Genomic DNA, 14,260 nt, shown 5'->3' with positions numbered 1-14,260 from the left:
ACAGCATGTACTGCGCAGACCACGTGCAATTCTTGAAGGAGACATGGAAATGTGACACAAGTTGTGTACATGAGGAGGTCTAAAAAAGACAGCCAAGAAAATGTCTCAAACTTCCATTCATATTAGCCCACATCAAGCCTGGCATAGGTTAGTAAAAATGCGCTCACCTCTATTGTGACCTGTAGGGAGCAGTACAGACTAACATGTGAAATGATACGCACTACACTCGTGTTTATTCCAGTAAAAAAAAAAGGGCTATTTTGTTTCATCAGGTAAGTATTTGAACTCCTTAAAAAATACTGACATTGTCCTCTTTTGCTTAATGTACACAGTTTGTTTCACTAAATGTTGCAGTGTCCTTTGTGAGGTCATTGGTACTAATGCCTGAAGTTTATCAAGCAGTTAAATATACAAAAGTTTCTCCATCGCTGATTTATTTGCAGCAGCCTGCCACAACATCAGCTTTGACCACCACGTTTCAATTATTTTTACCATTGAAAAAGCTACAATTGCATTTCATTTTAGTGCTGTAACAGCACACTGATTCTCTCTGTCTCATTTAAAATACTGGCAACTGACCCATCTGTTGCCCTGTGAGGAATTGGCAACCCATCCAGGGTGTACCTCGCCTCTCGTCCAATGTCAGCAGGGATAGGCTCCAGCCCCCCACCATGACCCTTAACGGATAAGCGCTATAGAATATGGATGGACCCATCTATCCTTTAATCCAGCGGATGAAAACATGGAAATCATCAAGACGAGTCTGATCACTCTAAAACTTTGTAAAAGTGACCTATGAAGGCTCATCACAACAACTTTATACATGATGCACTAAAAACAGGAAGTGTTGCAACATCTTGGTGACAGAAAGCCTTGTCATTACCAAACATTAGATTCTTAGTCCCCATGCATGAATAAATGTTCGTGCAAAATTGCCAAAATTGACAATTAGGGGGTGCTAAAACTGGAAATAAGTCATATCTCAGACTAAAGTCCAATCGACACCAAATTCTCGGCCCATCTCGTTGTCCTCCGCTTATCTGGGTCCTGGTTGCAGGGGCAGCAGCCTCAGAAAGGAAACCTAGACTGCCCTCTCCCCAGCCACTTCCACCAGCTCTTCCGGGGGAATCCCAAGGCGTTCCCAGGCCAGCCAAGAGATATGACGAAATTCTGTCCATAAAAGTTACGAACAGAACTGGTGATAAAGGGCAGCCTTGGCAAGGTCCGACCCTCACTGGGAACAAGTCCAACTTCCTGCCGGCAACGCAAACCAGACTGTCAAGTAGAGAGACTGAATGGCCCTTTGCAAGGGGCCATCCACCCCATACTCCTGGAGTACCCCCCACAGGGTGCTCCTGGGAACATGGTCATAAGCTTTCTCCAAATGCACAAAACACATGTGGACTGACTGGGAAAACTCCCATGCCCCTTTCAGCACCCTAGCAAGTTTAAAGAGCAGATCCATGGTCCCACATCCAGGATGAAAACCACATTGCTCCTCCTTAATCTGAGGTTCAACTATCACCCTGACCCTCCTTTCTAGTACCCTGGCATAGACCTTTCAGGGGATGCTGAGATTGATCCTCGATAGTTGGAACACACTCTCTGGTCCTATTTCTTAAAGATGGGGACCACCAGCCCTGGTCTGCCACTCCAAAGGCACCACCCCCTGATGTCCACACAATGTTCCAAAAACGTGTCAACGAAGACAGGTCAACAAAATCCAGAGCCTTGAGATACCCGGGTAGATCTCATCCACCTCCAGAGCTCTGCTACCGCAGAGTTGTTTCACTGCCTCTGCGACTTCTGCCCCGGAGATTGGATGACCACCTCCCCAAGTCTTCCCCCAATCCGTTTCCTCCGTGGAATACATCCAGCTTCCATGTCTTGGGATCAGACCACCAAGGCCCCTGCCTTGGTCTGCTGCCCAAACCACATTGCACTGGTTCCTCCTGTGGGTGGTGGGCCAAGGGGGGACGATACCAAATTCAGTACAGTAATAAAAAAAAACAAAAATGTATGTCTCATCCACAAGGTTGCACTTGTATAAAATATGTTTTAATATCCAAACCAAAATTTATTGAAGGTAATGAAACTCACAGGGGGGTTGTAGAAAGGCTAATAAATGAAAAGCACACATTTCAAGTAGTAGATGGTGCTTCAACCACAGGAAAAAAAAATGCTTTGGCCTAAAACTCCCACTGGCAACAAATATGGTGCAAATCATTTGATTGCAGGTACTGTGGCACAAAATTAAAAATGTACTTGTTCCAACTTCTTAAAGACCAAATTATCCGATTTTGACAAAATTTGCACACATAATTTAGATACACTGTAGATGAAAAATTATTAAATAGTATTTTAGTAGCCCCCAAAATGCAGAAGTTATAAACAAAACAATGTTGAATTCAAAACAGGAAGTAATGCATATCTTTGGAGAAGTTGGTCCAATTAACATTACAATTATTAGTCAGCGTGGTAAATTTGGTGCTAATTGGTGGGGCTATGGCTCAGAATTGTTCAACTGCATCACTTCAAATGGCTGAAAAACCCAACTTGCATCATGTCCGGGGTCGCAGTTTTACATAGCTTGGACTCAGCTCATTATTGCTTGCATATCCAGTTTCTTTTTTTTTTTCATCAATAAGTGCAATACAGTAGCCAAAACTGTTCAAGCTAAGGAAGTGCTACTCTTACTGGTGCAGACCAACACACCTACTTTAGATGCTAAAAATCTCACATAGCTACCACAAGGCATTTATATACCTTGCATTCTTGAATGTTCATGCAAAATTTAGGAACACTTGACCAATAAGTGGCACCAAAATCAGAAATAAGTCATCTCAGTGACAAAAAGTCCTATCAACACCAAATTTTGTACAGTAGATCAACACTGTTTACTGACTGTAATTTTTTTTTTCTTTTTAATTCACGTGTCTGCCACTAAGTGGTGCTGGAATAGAATATTTTCCAATATCTGAACCAAAATGTACCCACAGGCAATGAAACTTTCAGGAAGGTTGTAGAGCAGGCCATCTATAACTAACAAAGAGACAATTGAAGACTCAATTGCTCAGAGAGCACCTAGGCACTTAACCTGACTCTTCTCCTCTTTGGGGTAGAATAAGTCAGAGGGTCCAAGACCCAGCACTTAGTGATTATGTAGCACTAACTGTGTTGTGTGATGTTGTATGTCTGTCAAAAAAAAAAAAAAAAAAAAAAAGGAGGGGGGGGCGACACTTCTAATGCCACTAGATGGCAGTACCTGTGACCAAATCACAACTGAAGCACTTTTGCGCTTCCTATGGACTTTTCCTTAATTAAGTCTAAATTCTTGCTTGTGTTGTACGTCGCTTTGGACAAAAGCGTCTGCTAAATGAAATTGTAGAATTGTAGAATTGTAAAAAATGTGTATAATTTTTAACCAGTGAGTGGCACTACAATCACAGAAAAATGTTTTGGTCTACAAGTCTATCAGGCAACATTGTACAATCTCAAGAATTATATGTTAGGATTCCCAAGAGTGAGCAGAAAATTGGAACAAAACAGCGCAAAATGAAAAATGTACATTGTAAAACTGCTCCTTTGCTTTTCTTTAATTTTGGACCAAGCTGGACACTCTTAATATAGATACAATGTACCTGAGAAGTTATCAAGAATATTACAAGAAAAATTAACAAGAATTATGTGACCCAAAAACCAGAAAAAGTTATGAACCAAAAACAGTTTCATTCTAAACAGGAAGTGCTGCATGTCTTACCAACAATTGGTCATATTAACTTTAAATGAGGCTCGGTTGTTCCTGATGCTCAAATGAGTCTGAGTCCATCACGAAAAACCTTTTCAAACTCCTCTCAGACTGTTGTCAGTTCCAGATCAAAATACGGACACAATGTACATATATTGCAGATGAAAAGTTATCAATAACATTTTGTTTTACCCCTAAAATGCAAAAGTTCAAGACAAAATGATATTACTCTGGAAACAGACACTGTTGAGTACCTTGGCATTAATTGGTTTTGCTATTAATATTAAACATAAATGAGATTTTATCTGATGCCCAAGTGAGTCTCTGCAAAGAGTCTAGTCTTAACTGTTGACATAACACTATGCTCAAGTGGTCTGGAAAGTATAAACATTTATCAGGGGATTATTTTAAGCAGCAACCTCCTCTCCCTCATTTTTTTGTGAGCAGACATTCAGTGCGTAAAACAAGCTCCCAGCTAGCAAAATAGTAAAACATACACACTACACACAAAGTTCTGAGTCACAAAATAAGGCAGTGATGTTGGGTTAACTGTGTGATAACTTATAGAGATATACAAACATCTACAACAGGTTTCATGAACAGAATGTGGTTTACCCCTAACATGATTTTACAAGGCCCCAGTCTCTTCAACCTAGACTAAGTAAACCAAGAAGATTATGACCAGAAGATTATTACCAAACTACAAACATATAATGTAATGTGAGCGTGACAATTTGTATACTTGCATATTAAATGTTCATTTATTTTCTGTAGTGGTTCAGCTTGATTTATACTTGAAGAGTCCTGAAGCAGCAAAACACAAAACTCAGTTAAGCTGTAGATGTTTCAAACACAGTTTTAAAAGCAAAACTTGTCATTCATTTCATTGTTTTATGTATTAAAGTTGGGTTATAAGAATGGTTCTTGGTAAATAGTGAGCCTTTAAACTCATTTAACCCCCTGTGCCATAGGAGGCTGATAAATGACAAACACACCACTGGGCACCAAAATATCACGTCATCTTTATCACAATATTAATGTAAAACAATCGTACGATAAGCCAAGTGAAATCAGAGCAGTATGGGCAGCAAAATGCAACTGGTGGAGCCAATGAGACTTCACCTAAACCTAGACTAACTTTTCCACTAGTAGCACAGCAGGCAATGATTATTTAATCATGCCCTTTATTGGGTTACAGCATAGTATTAATCAATGACCTACTTATCTTAATTTACATACCTCAGTGAAACATTGACAGTTCCTCAAAACTTGATAATTGCAAAACAATTTAATTAATGACCTCGTGCCCCCTCCACAATGTGTAATACACATGACATAAGGATGGCACCAGAGTGCATAGACACACGCGGAGGTGTCACATACTGGCTGTGCCATGGCAGCCAGCGTTGATCACCGCCATTCTAGTCAATGTTCCAAGTCCTACCATAAGTAGTACGACCGAAAACATCAATCTGCACAGAGCAGAAGTCATGAAACAAATAGCATTGAATACTTATTCTCAAACTCTGGTACTCCCTTAAGTGGTACATGGAGGAATACCAGAAATATTTTTTTAGGGGAAAATGAAACAAGTTATAAAAATGTATTAACATTTTGCATTTCTTGTAATACTTTTGTGTCAGACCACAATGTGATTACGTTCATTCACATTGCACATGCATAGCCCTAGCATGAAGCCAGAGCATGCAGCTGGAGCTTGATGTACCTGGCACTTGGAGTCTAAGCTGGAGGTGCCATGTGATTCCAAAAGAAGCAGCTGGGAATTGGAGTGTCTCTGCATGGCCGAGTACACCGATCCCAAGTAAGAAGTGGGAGTGGCAAACTCACTTTCAAGTAGTACTCTACTTCATCACATAGGAAACAGCTTCCCTTCCTTTCTATCTTCACCACAAGCACCAGTTGAATACTCAAACAGCACCCACCCCTTAGGCATAAAGACATAGAAATTAAGCAACAGCTTTTTTACAGGTTGACACATACCTCTTGGCAGTGCATTCTTTATGCAGCTTGGTCAAGGATTCTTTGTCCGTCTTCAGACTCTCATGCTGAGAAGAGAATGATTCCTCTGACAGAGATAGAGAAAAAAAAGACAGAAAAGTCTGTTTCTGATGTCATTTCAGCAAAATATTCAGTCCCCACACTGTTCCCCCAAAACTCCTCCTTTATTAAGTACTCTTTTGAAAGAAGGAAAAAAAAAAGAGGAGTATGTGCTTGAAACATTTCAAATGTCTTAATTGAAAGTTGACGTTTCAGCATTACCAGTGGGGTTGAAAAGGAAAAAAGGAGGATCATCAGAATGAGATGATGAGGAGTTCAGAAATTAGGCTTTTCAAAACAAGCACAGATCACAAACACGTCTGCTTTTTACACGCAATGGCCTTCATTTATCAAACGAGTGTATGACCGAAAATGAGTGAAAAACGTGCATATGTTCATTTCTATGCAAGCTGTGGCATTTATCAATTTGAGAGTAAGCATATTCTGTGATGAAATCTTACGACAGGTGTGGGTTCATGTACCAAATTTAGATTTGATGTGAGGTGACTTGTGGTTCATGGACAGGAGTCGGAGAGCAGTTGTAACAGCAGATATCGTTTCACTGATGAAGACGTGTGCATCACAACAAATCCTTATGGTAAATATGTAGCCTATTTATGAAAAAATATTTCTTAAATATGTAGTTGTGTAACCGATCACCCTTTCGATTTGAATTGGTGCATTAATTAGACAAAGGTCAACAAACAATCACATAATTGAAGCAATTATTATATTTCTGTGATGTGAAAGATGAAACTTTAGTAGTCGACTATTTAAGCGACAGCTTTGGCTGTGAGATGGTTAAGGCTCAGTGATGGCAGATCTGGCTCTGTTAGAGGACCTTAACGCATGCATAAGGCTAGAGACGGTTGTTCCAGACTGCCCACCAAGATTTATTCCAGGAGAGAGATGAGTGGCTCATGAGTCATTTTCATTTCCCGAGGCATCTCTTCCTGGAGTTATACCACAACCAAGAACCATAATTAAGGAGAGAAACTCTGCATTCCAAGGCCATACCTGTGCTAATGCAGGTGCAATCCACTTGGGTCTTTTGGCCACCGGGTCCTTTCAGCAGGAGAACCCAGAATAACCCAGCTGTCACTCAGCCAAACAATCCATACTGTACATCATATCAAATGTTTAACCATCAAATGTTTTATTAACATCACAGATGTAGAAATTTAAATATTCCATATTCCGATTGACTGTGTAAACACCGTTGACCACAGCTGTAATTTATCTTCATGTCGCATGTTTTTGTTTGCAATTTATACCTGATTTCAGGCTACCAAACAATACCAAACAGTGTGTGTCTACCGGAATCATGGGTGTCTCCACTTCAGCCTAAGTTTTTTTCTTTACAAGCTTATGTCGCTCCATGTCATAAATTCTAGGGTTGCAGCTTCTAAACCATGCGTTTACAGAGGGCGTGATATGATCATTATGATAGATTTCAGCTGCCGAATTTATCAACAGCCGCTAGTTCGCACGCTGGGATGATACGCATATTTCGTAAATCTCACGAGTCCTGTCATTCGCTGATTTGCCCGCTCATATTTGCGCTGGTTTGTGCACTCATTTGATAAATGAGGGCCACTGTGAGCAAAAACATCTCTAATGAGCTGGCTTCACTCATTGTGACTAGAGGATTCAGCTATGTAGGAGAGCATTTGTGCGAAGGTGCCTCTTTTTAACATGTGCTGAGGGAATACGGGGTTCAATGGGTTCCTGGGAGGAACAAATGCTATTCTGTGAGTGTGTCCCTACATATCTCAGTATACTGTAGAAGCAGTGAGGTACAGTGGAAAGATGCATTACTGGTTTAACAAACACTCAAAAGAGGAACCCAGCAGCACCTGTTCTGCATTCATAAAAATTTTCTTGCTCAATTACAATGGCTTATTTTCAATAATTTCCAGTGTCACAAACTACAGGAGACAATTACAGACAAACAGTCTCTGTCACGATCCCTGTCTCATGCTTCCTGTTTTATTTTGTAGTCATGTCCTGTCTTCCTGAGCTCCCTCCTGTGATTACCTTATGTGTCTCACCTGGTTGATTGCACCACCTGTGCCCCATTTACCTCCTTGTATTTAACCTCGGTGTTTTCCCCTGTTCGGTGTTGGGTCATTGTTGGTTTTAATGTCTTGTGCTTGTCCTGTTCATGGTCTGGTCTCAAATTCTCCAGACACAAGTCACGTCGTCAGTCACCAGTCACCTGCCTCACGTCAAGTCTGCTGCCTCACATCAAGTCTCCAGCCTCACGTCAAGTCAAGTCTCCAGCCTCATGTCAAGTCTCCAGCCTCAGCTTAACAATAAACCTCTTTTGTGCACCACCCTCCCAACTCAGTCTGCATTTGGGTCTCCCTCATCCACCACCACGAACCCTAACAGTCTCTCCCTCTAACACAGGAAATCAGTCTCGAACAACATCCACCACCCAGGAAGATGAGCTGATGAAGTGATTACTATTGTAACAATGGCTGGGGGGATATCGCAAAGGATTATAATTGAGGTCAACTCCCTCACCTGGCTAGGAACCCAGCTCTAAAGAATATGAAACCACTGCACTCACCATTCAGCTACAGAGTCAGCCCTGCTCACTAACTTCATTACAGTAACCAATTCTGCTTGTTACAGTAATTCCACTTGTAGAGTATAAAAGATATAAAACTCAACAGAAAAAAAACAGTATCAAACACTTGGAGTGACTTTAGTGCAGAAAATGCAAAATGAGTAACTCTCTTCTTCTTGCTGTTTTAACTTTTTTTTAACAACCTTATTTTACTTCAGAAAATTTTTTGCTCAATGCCAGAGGCATCATTTGCTGAGAGCAATACAACAGTAAGCAAAAAAGTTCTAAAGGGAAATAAGGTTGTAAACAAAAAAAATAAGTGTGTTGTAAAATCCATCCATCGATTTTCTTCCGCTTATTCCAATTAAGGGTCATGGAGGGGCGGGAACCTATCCCAGCGGCTATGGGCGAGAGGCGGTGTACACCCTGGATGGGTCGCCAGTCCATCACAGGGCCAACATATACAGACAAACAACCATTCACACTTACAGTCATAACTACAGTCAATTTAGAGTAGTCCCCAATTGCATGTCTTTAGACAGTGGGAAGAAGCTGGAGTACCCGGAGAGAACCCACTTAGGCACAGGGAGAACATGCAAACTCCACACAGAAAGATCCCGTGCCCGAGCCGGGACTCGAACCCAGAACCTTCCTGCTGTGATTCGAAAGTGCTAACCACTGCACCACCGCGCCGCATGTGTTGTAAAATATTTTTTCAATTTTTAAAAAAATGTAGTAAATAACAAATAGTTGTACAGAAATTTTGAAAAAAAAAGGGTATAAAAATACACTCATAAAATCTAAAAGCATAAAATATGGCAACTGGACTAACCTTGTGTGAGTAGAAGACGTTTCGCCTCTCATCCACATCCATGCTTCTTCAGTTCTGAATCCTGGTGGGGAATATCAGCTATATATCTACCAGGAGGGTGGTGGCAAAAAAAGAAAAACAACTGGTCGTACGACCCGAAACCAATGACCCGTCAGGTGTTAAAGATATTCCCCACCAGGATTCAGAACTGAAGAAGCCTCTTGGATGAGAGGCGAAACGTCTTCTACTCACACGAGGTTAGTCCAGTTGCCATATTTTATGCTTTTTTGAGACTTACCATGACCTGGATGACTGAGAATATCCACAGATATATACACTCATTAAAGCTTCAAGCAGTGTTGTTCTGCCCTCGCGAGCATCAGGGTGCAGAGCAGTTGAAGGTCTTATGTCACAGGCATGTAGATGCTTTCACACCTGGGCTGATAGCTGACTTCACCCATCCCCACTTCCTTCCCTGTGCCCTGTCAGTTTGATGAGGATTTTAGAGTACTCTTCCTGCAAAATATCCTCTTAATCCCATGACTTTGGCCAAATCTTACATTAGAATTCACATTTGAGAAGGAAAACTGTCCCAAATCCAGTGATACAGATACAGGTTGAAAAGTGGTCATACTAATAGTTTAGACATCAGAAGACTCACTTTGACAAAAAGGTAAGTTTTCAGGAATCTTACCATCCCTGCACCATGTATATGTATCATACTGTCAAAGTACAGTAGAGGTACAAATTCAACTAGCAGCCTGTTGGCCACACATCACTCATATGTAATGTAAATGAGATATTTTCCCACAAACTTCTGTACAGTATGTGGATATTTATTTTTAAGGGAGCTGGATTTTGAGTCATTAATTTTCAAGATGTTGTTCATTATCGGGATCCATTCAAAAGAACGGCTCCTAATCTCTCAGCTAAAGCGAAATTGTAGAGTTCTCCACTGTTCATTGTGTGCAGGGTATGTGGATATAGCTAAGTATAAACAAGAAAATTGTCTATAAATGTTTACAGAAAATGATGTGATGAAGCTTGATAAGGATTGGCTGAATAATATGCCAAACGGCACAGCTTGTGTTGCAAAGAAAAATTGGCCTAAATAAAGGATGACTTCATTTTTTTCTGTTTTTATTGATAACATGGCTACTTTTACAATGAAATTAAATAAATCTAAAAATGTGGTTGTTCATTTTGTTAATATACAAAGATAAAAATTCAGTTAAATGTCCGGGCCCATGGCTTTCTGACAATGTGACCCCTTTAACAGTACAGGTGATTAACCAAGTGTTGCACTGTACAAGTTAAGTTTTGAATATTTACAATTTTATGCTAAATGTTTTTTTTTTTCTCTAGATATTGCTGTTGTACAATGGACAGAGACAATGGATGTATAGGGTGATTTTGATAATGCCGCGCTGATGAAAGGTAGTTATTTAATATTTTTTTAAGTAATCTTTTCTGTGCTGCAATTTGTAGACAGTCCTTGCACCCTTGTCTCACAGCCAGCTGCAGGGACCACATAGCCAGATACAGCTTAGATTGTGATGATTTGTGAAGCTCGACAGTCTGCATTTCAGGTAAACACTGAAATGCAGGAGAATTTATCAAATTAAATCCTTGCTTTAACTGAAATGGAGATCTGGTCTTATCCGCAACACCACTGATGAACAACCTATGTGACTGAATGGGACTAATTCAGCTTGTATATGTTTAGAAAGACAAGATATTTGTCGGTACAGGAAAGTTTTTAGATGGAAGACATGAGTACATTTGAGAATATGCATAAATTAAGTAATGAACATTGATCGCAGATGATCTAAATATAATCACACAGAAAAGGGGGAAACAAAATCCACTGCTGAAATAAATACTATAAACATCCATCTTCTAGAGTATCCTGTCTGTAATTAATCCAAGGCTTGTCTAATCATGAAACGATTGCATATGTGTGGTGGGCTGATTAGAAAAGTTAAACAACAACTTTGGAGGACAGCCGAGCTCAACAACATATGGTTTCTGGCTTTTGAGTTATGCATCTGAGAACAAACAAGATTTCAATAGTTATTTTCATCTGCCGCATTCCTTTTCATTCCTTTGACCAACTGCAGGAATATTCCTCTGTTTCTCAATAAGCACTTGTCCAGTCTGGAGAAAAGCCATGAATAAGATGTGGAGAGAGAGAGAAGTGAACTCTTTTGGCTGTGGACTAAGTGGTGACAGCTAAAAAGGCAGAAGATTATCAAGCACTTTAAAGAGATTGCAGCAAAAAGGAGAGTCACCTCAGTCTCTTCTTAGTGACTCTGTGTGCGGCTGCATGCATGTGCTGCAGAATACATAATAATCCCTAACAATCCCCATCTCAGGCTGGGGGCTAAGGGAGTCAAGCTGCTTCCTGCTAGTCAGAGTCAATACAACATCAAGATAAGAAAAAATATGTCTGTCGAGTTGCACAGGAACTGGTTCAATTTACAGCAATACCATGGGACAAAAAATACCAACACTGCAATTTACGTGAATACATTCTATTGCTATACAATATTGATAAATTGGTCGCAAATAGTGTATAAAACCATTGCTATAAACAGATTCCCCTGTCACAATTTTGACAAGTTGTTTATGGTAAACTAAATTAATACAATATTTTAGTAGTACACGGTGGTATCTCAATTTTCTTCTTTAGTTACGCTGATATTATTAAGGATGCACTACATTGGATTTTTCTGGATATACCTCAGATATTTTACAACTTATTTTGGTCACTAATAACACAAATATTGATAATTATCTGTAAAAAAAATCATATGATATTCATGTTTTGTACATACATAAACATTTAAGTACTGTGACTTTGAAATAGTGATGTTTCTTTATTTTCTTATTTTGAAAGTATTTGGAGAAGCCTATAAATCATAGATGTACTGTTGCTGGTCAGCACTGGTCAGACTCTCTAATGATCTTCTTATAGCTTCCGACAGAGGTCTTGTCTCTGTGCTTGTCCTTTTGGACCTCAGTGCTGCATTTGACACCATCGACCACAGCATCCTGCTACAGAGACTAGACCATGACATTGGGATTAAAGGAACTGCCCTAAAATGGTTTAAGTCCTACTTATCTGACAGGTTTCAGTTTGTTAATGTTAATAATGACCATTCGGAGTATAGCAGAGTTACATATGGTGTACCACAGGGTTCAGTTTTAGGACCGATTCTCTTCACTCTTTACATGCTCCCATTAGGTGACATAATCCGGAAGCACTCGATCAACTTCCACTGTTATGCAGATGACACACAACTTTACTTGTCAATGGAGCCAGACGACACAAGCCAGCTTACTCATCTGCAAGACTGCCTGAAAGACATTAAATCCTGGATGTCTTCTAACTTCTTAATGCTCAATTCAGATAAAACTGAGGTAATCATTTTTGGACCTAAACACCACAGGGACACACTCTTGAATCGGATCTCTACTCTAGATGGCATCACCCTAACTTCGAGTACAACTGCAAGGAACCTTGGGGTCATTTTTGACCAGGACCTTTCCTTCAGCTCCCACATAAAGCATGTGACTAGGACCGCCTTCTTCCATCTGCGAAGTATCGCTAAGATTAGGAATATCCTTTCCCAGAGTGATGCTGAAAAACTGGTGCATGCATTTATCACTTCTCGGCTGGACTACTCCTTTACTGTGGAACCAGCTCTCTCCATGGGTCAGAGAGGCAGACACTTTAACTACGTTTAAGTCCAGGCTTAAGACCTTCCTCTATGACAGAGCCTTCAGTTAGGACTGGTTCAGGTAGCTCTGAACCATTGATAGCTATGCTGCTACAGGCTTAGACTGCTGGGGGACACATCAGGTTACATGGAGCCCTTCCCTCCTCTCCTCTCCTCTCCTCCTCTCTCCTCCTCTCCTCCCTGCACATTTTTGGAACTGTCATTACCATTACTTGTTGCACTTTGTAGTTTGGCCTTGGTGTCTCGCAGTCTCTCTGTGTTTCCACAGATCCACCAGAGCCCCAACCACCGCCTGCATCGCCCCCCCCCCTCTTATTCCCTACTGTTACACCGGCCTGCGCTCCCCTTCCATGAACCAGTCTGCCATCCAGTCCCCCATCAAGCTGGCTTGCTCTCCCTGCCTCCCCTACCAGAAGCTTCCTTCTTCAGCTGTTATTAACATTTCCATGTTTCCCACATTTTGTATTGTAAACTGTTTTCTTGTCTGTAACAACATCTACTGCACGTCTGTCCGTCCTGGGTGAGGGATCCCTCCTCTGTTGCTCACCCTGAGGTTTCTCAGATTTTTCCCTGTTACAAGGGTTTTCGATGGAGTTTTTCCTCAGTCGATGTGAGGGTCTAAGGGCAGAGGATGTTGTTATGATGCCATGTGAAGCCCTTTGAGACAAACTGTTTGTGAAAACGGGCTATACAAATAAAATTGCCTTGCCTTGCCTTGCCTGTTTTCTCATCATTGATCATGACCAAATAAGAGATTTGAGCAAAATTGCATACATATTTTACCTCAGAGGCTCAGGCCCAAATAATTTGGAAAGCAATATATACAATTAAAAGATATACATTTATGTAGACTTAAACACATACATTTTAGATCCACACTCTGTCTGTATAATCAGTGTTCTCATGACCCAGGAAAAAAAGCTACTTTTCAGTCTATTAGTATTGCTTTTTTGTCCTTGCCTGAGGGCATATGGTTAAACAGGTGCTGTCCTGAATGTGAGGGGTCATCAGCAATTTTCCTTGCTCTCCTGAGAGAGAGACTTTAATTCTGCATCTTTCCAAAAGTTCTGCAGATGGATTTGTTTTTTAGTCCACATCAGTCAAATCCAATCCTCTGACTGGGGGACCTCATTCCTACATTTTACAAAGCTAACAAAACATTCGTTAGCATGCTACAGAAACTAGCCATTATTATCTCTGCAGCTTGTCAGAGCAATATTATTATACTCCATCAGTTTCTGAATACAGCTTTAGCCCTGGAGTGGTCTAGAAGTATTCTCAAACTTTATCCAGCAGAGAAGAAGCTGCTGCTGAGGTTATACCAC

At 40.6% G+C, this 14,260-nt stretch overlaps 1 protein-coding gene across 1 annotated transcript in view; it reads right to left on the bottom strand.

Moving 5' to 3' along the window:
• Positions 1 to 14,260, bottom strand: part of uvrag (UV radiation resistance associated gene) — a 136,501-nt gene that overhangs the window by 79,789 nt on the left and 42,452 nt on the right. The window contains exon 9 of the mRNA XM_086226780.1: positions 5,750 to 5,834. Coding sequence (XP_086082906.1) covers positions 5,750 to 5,834 — 85 coding nt within the window. The remainder of the gene's footprint in view (positions 1 to 5,749; positions 5,835 to 14,260) is intronic.

This window comes from Aulostomus chinensis, chromosome 15 (assembly GCF_037954235.1).
Source record: "Aulostomus chinensis isolate RoL2024-O1b breed Wild chromosome 15, RoL_Achi_v1.0, whole genome shotgun sequence".
Lineage (NCBI taxonomy): Eukaryota > Metazoa > Chordata > Actinopteri > Syngnathiformes > Aulostomidae > Aulostomus > Aulostomus chinensis.
Note: the sequence above shows the minus strand (reverse complement) of the source record. Positions and strands in the feature narration are given on the sequence as shown.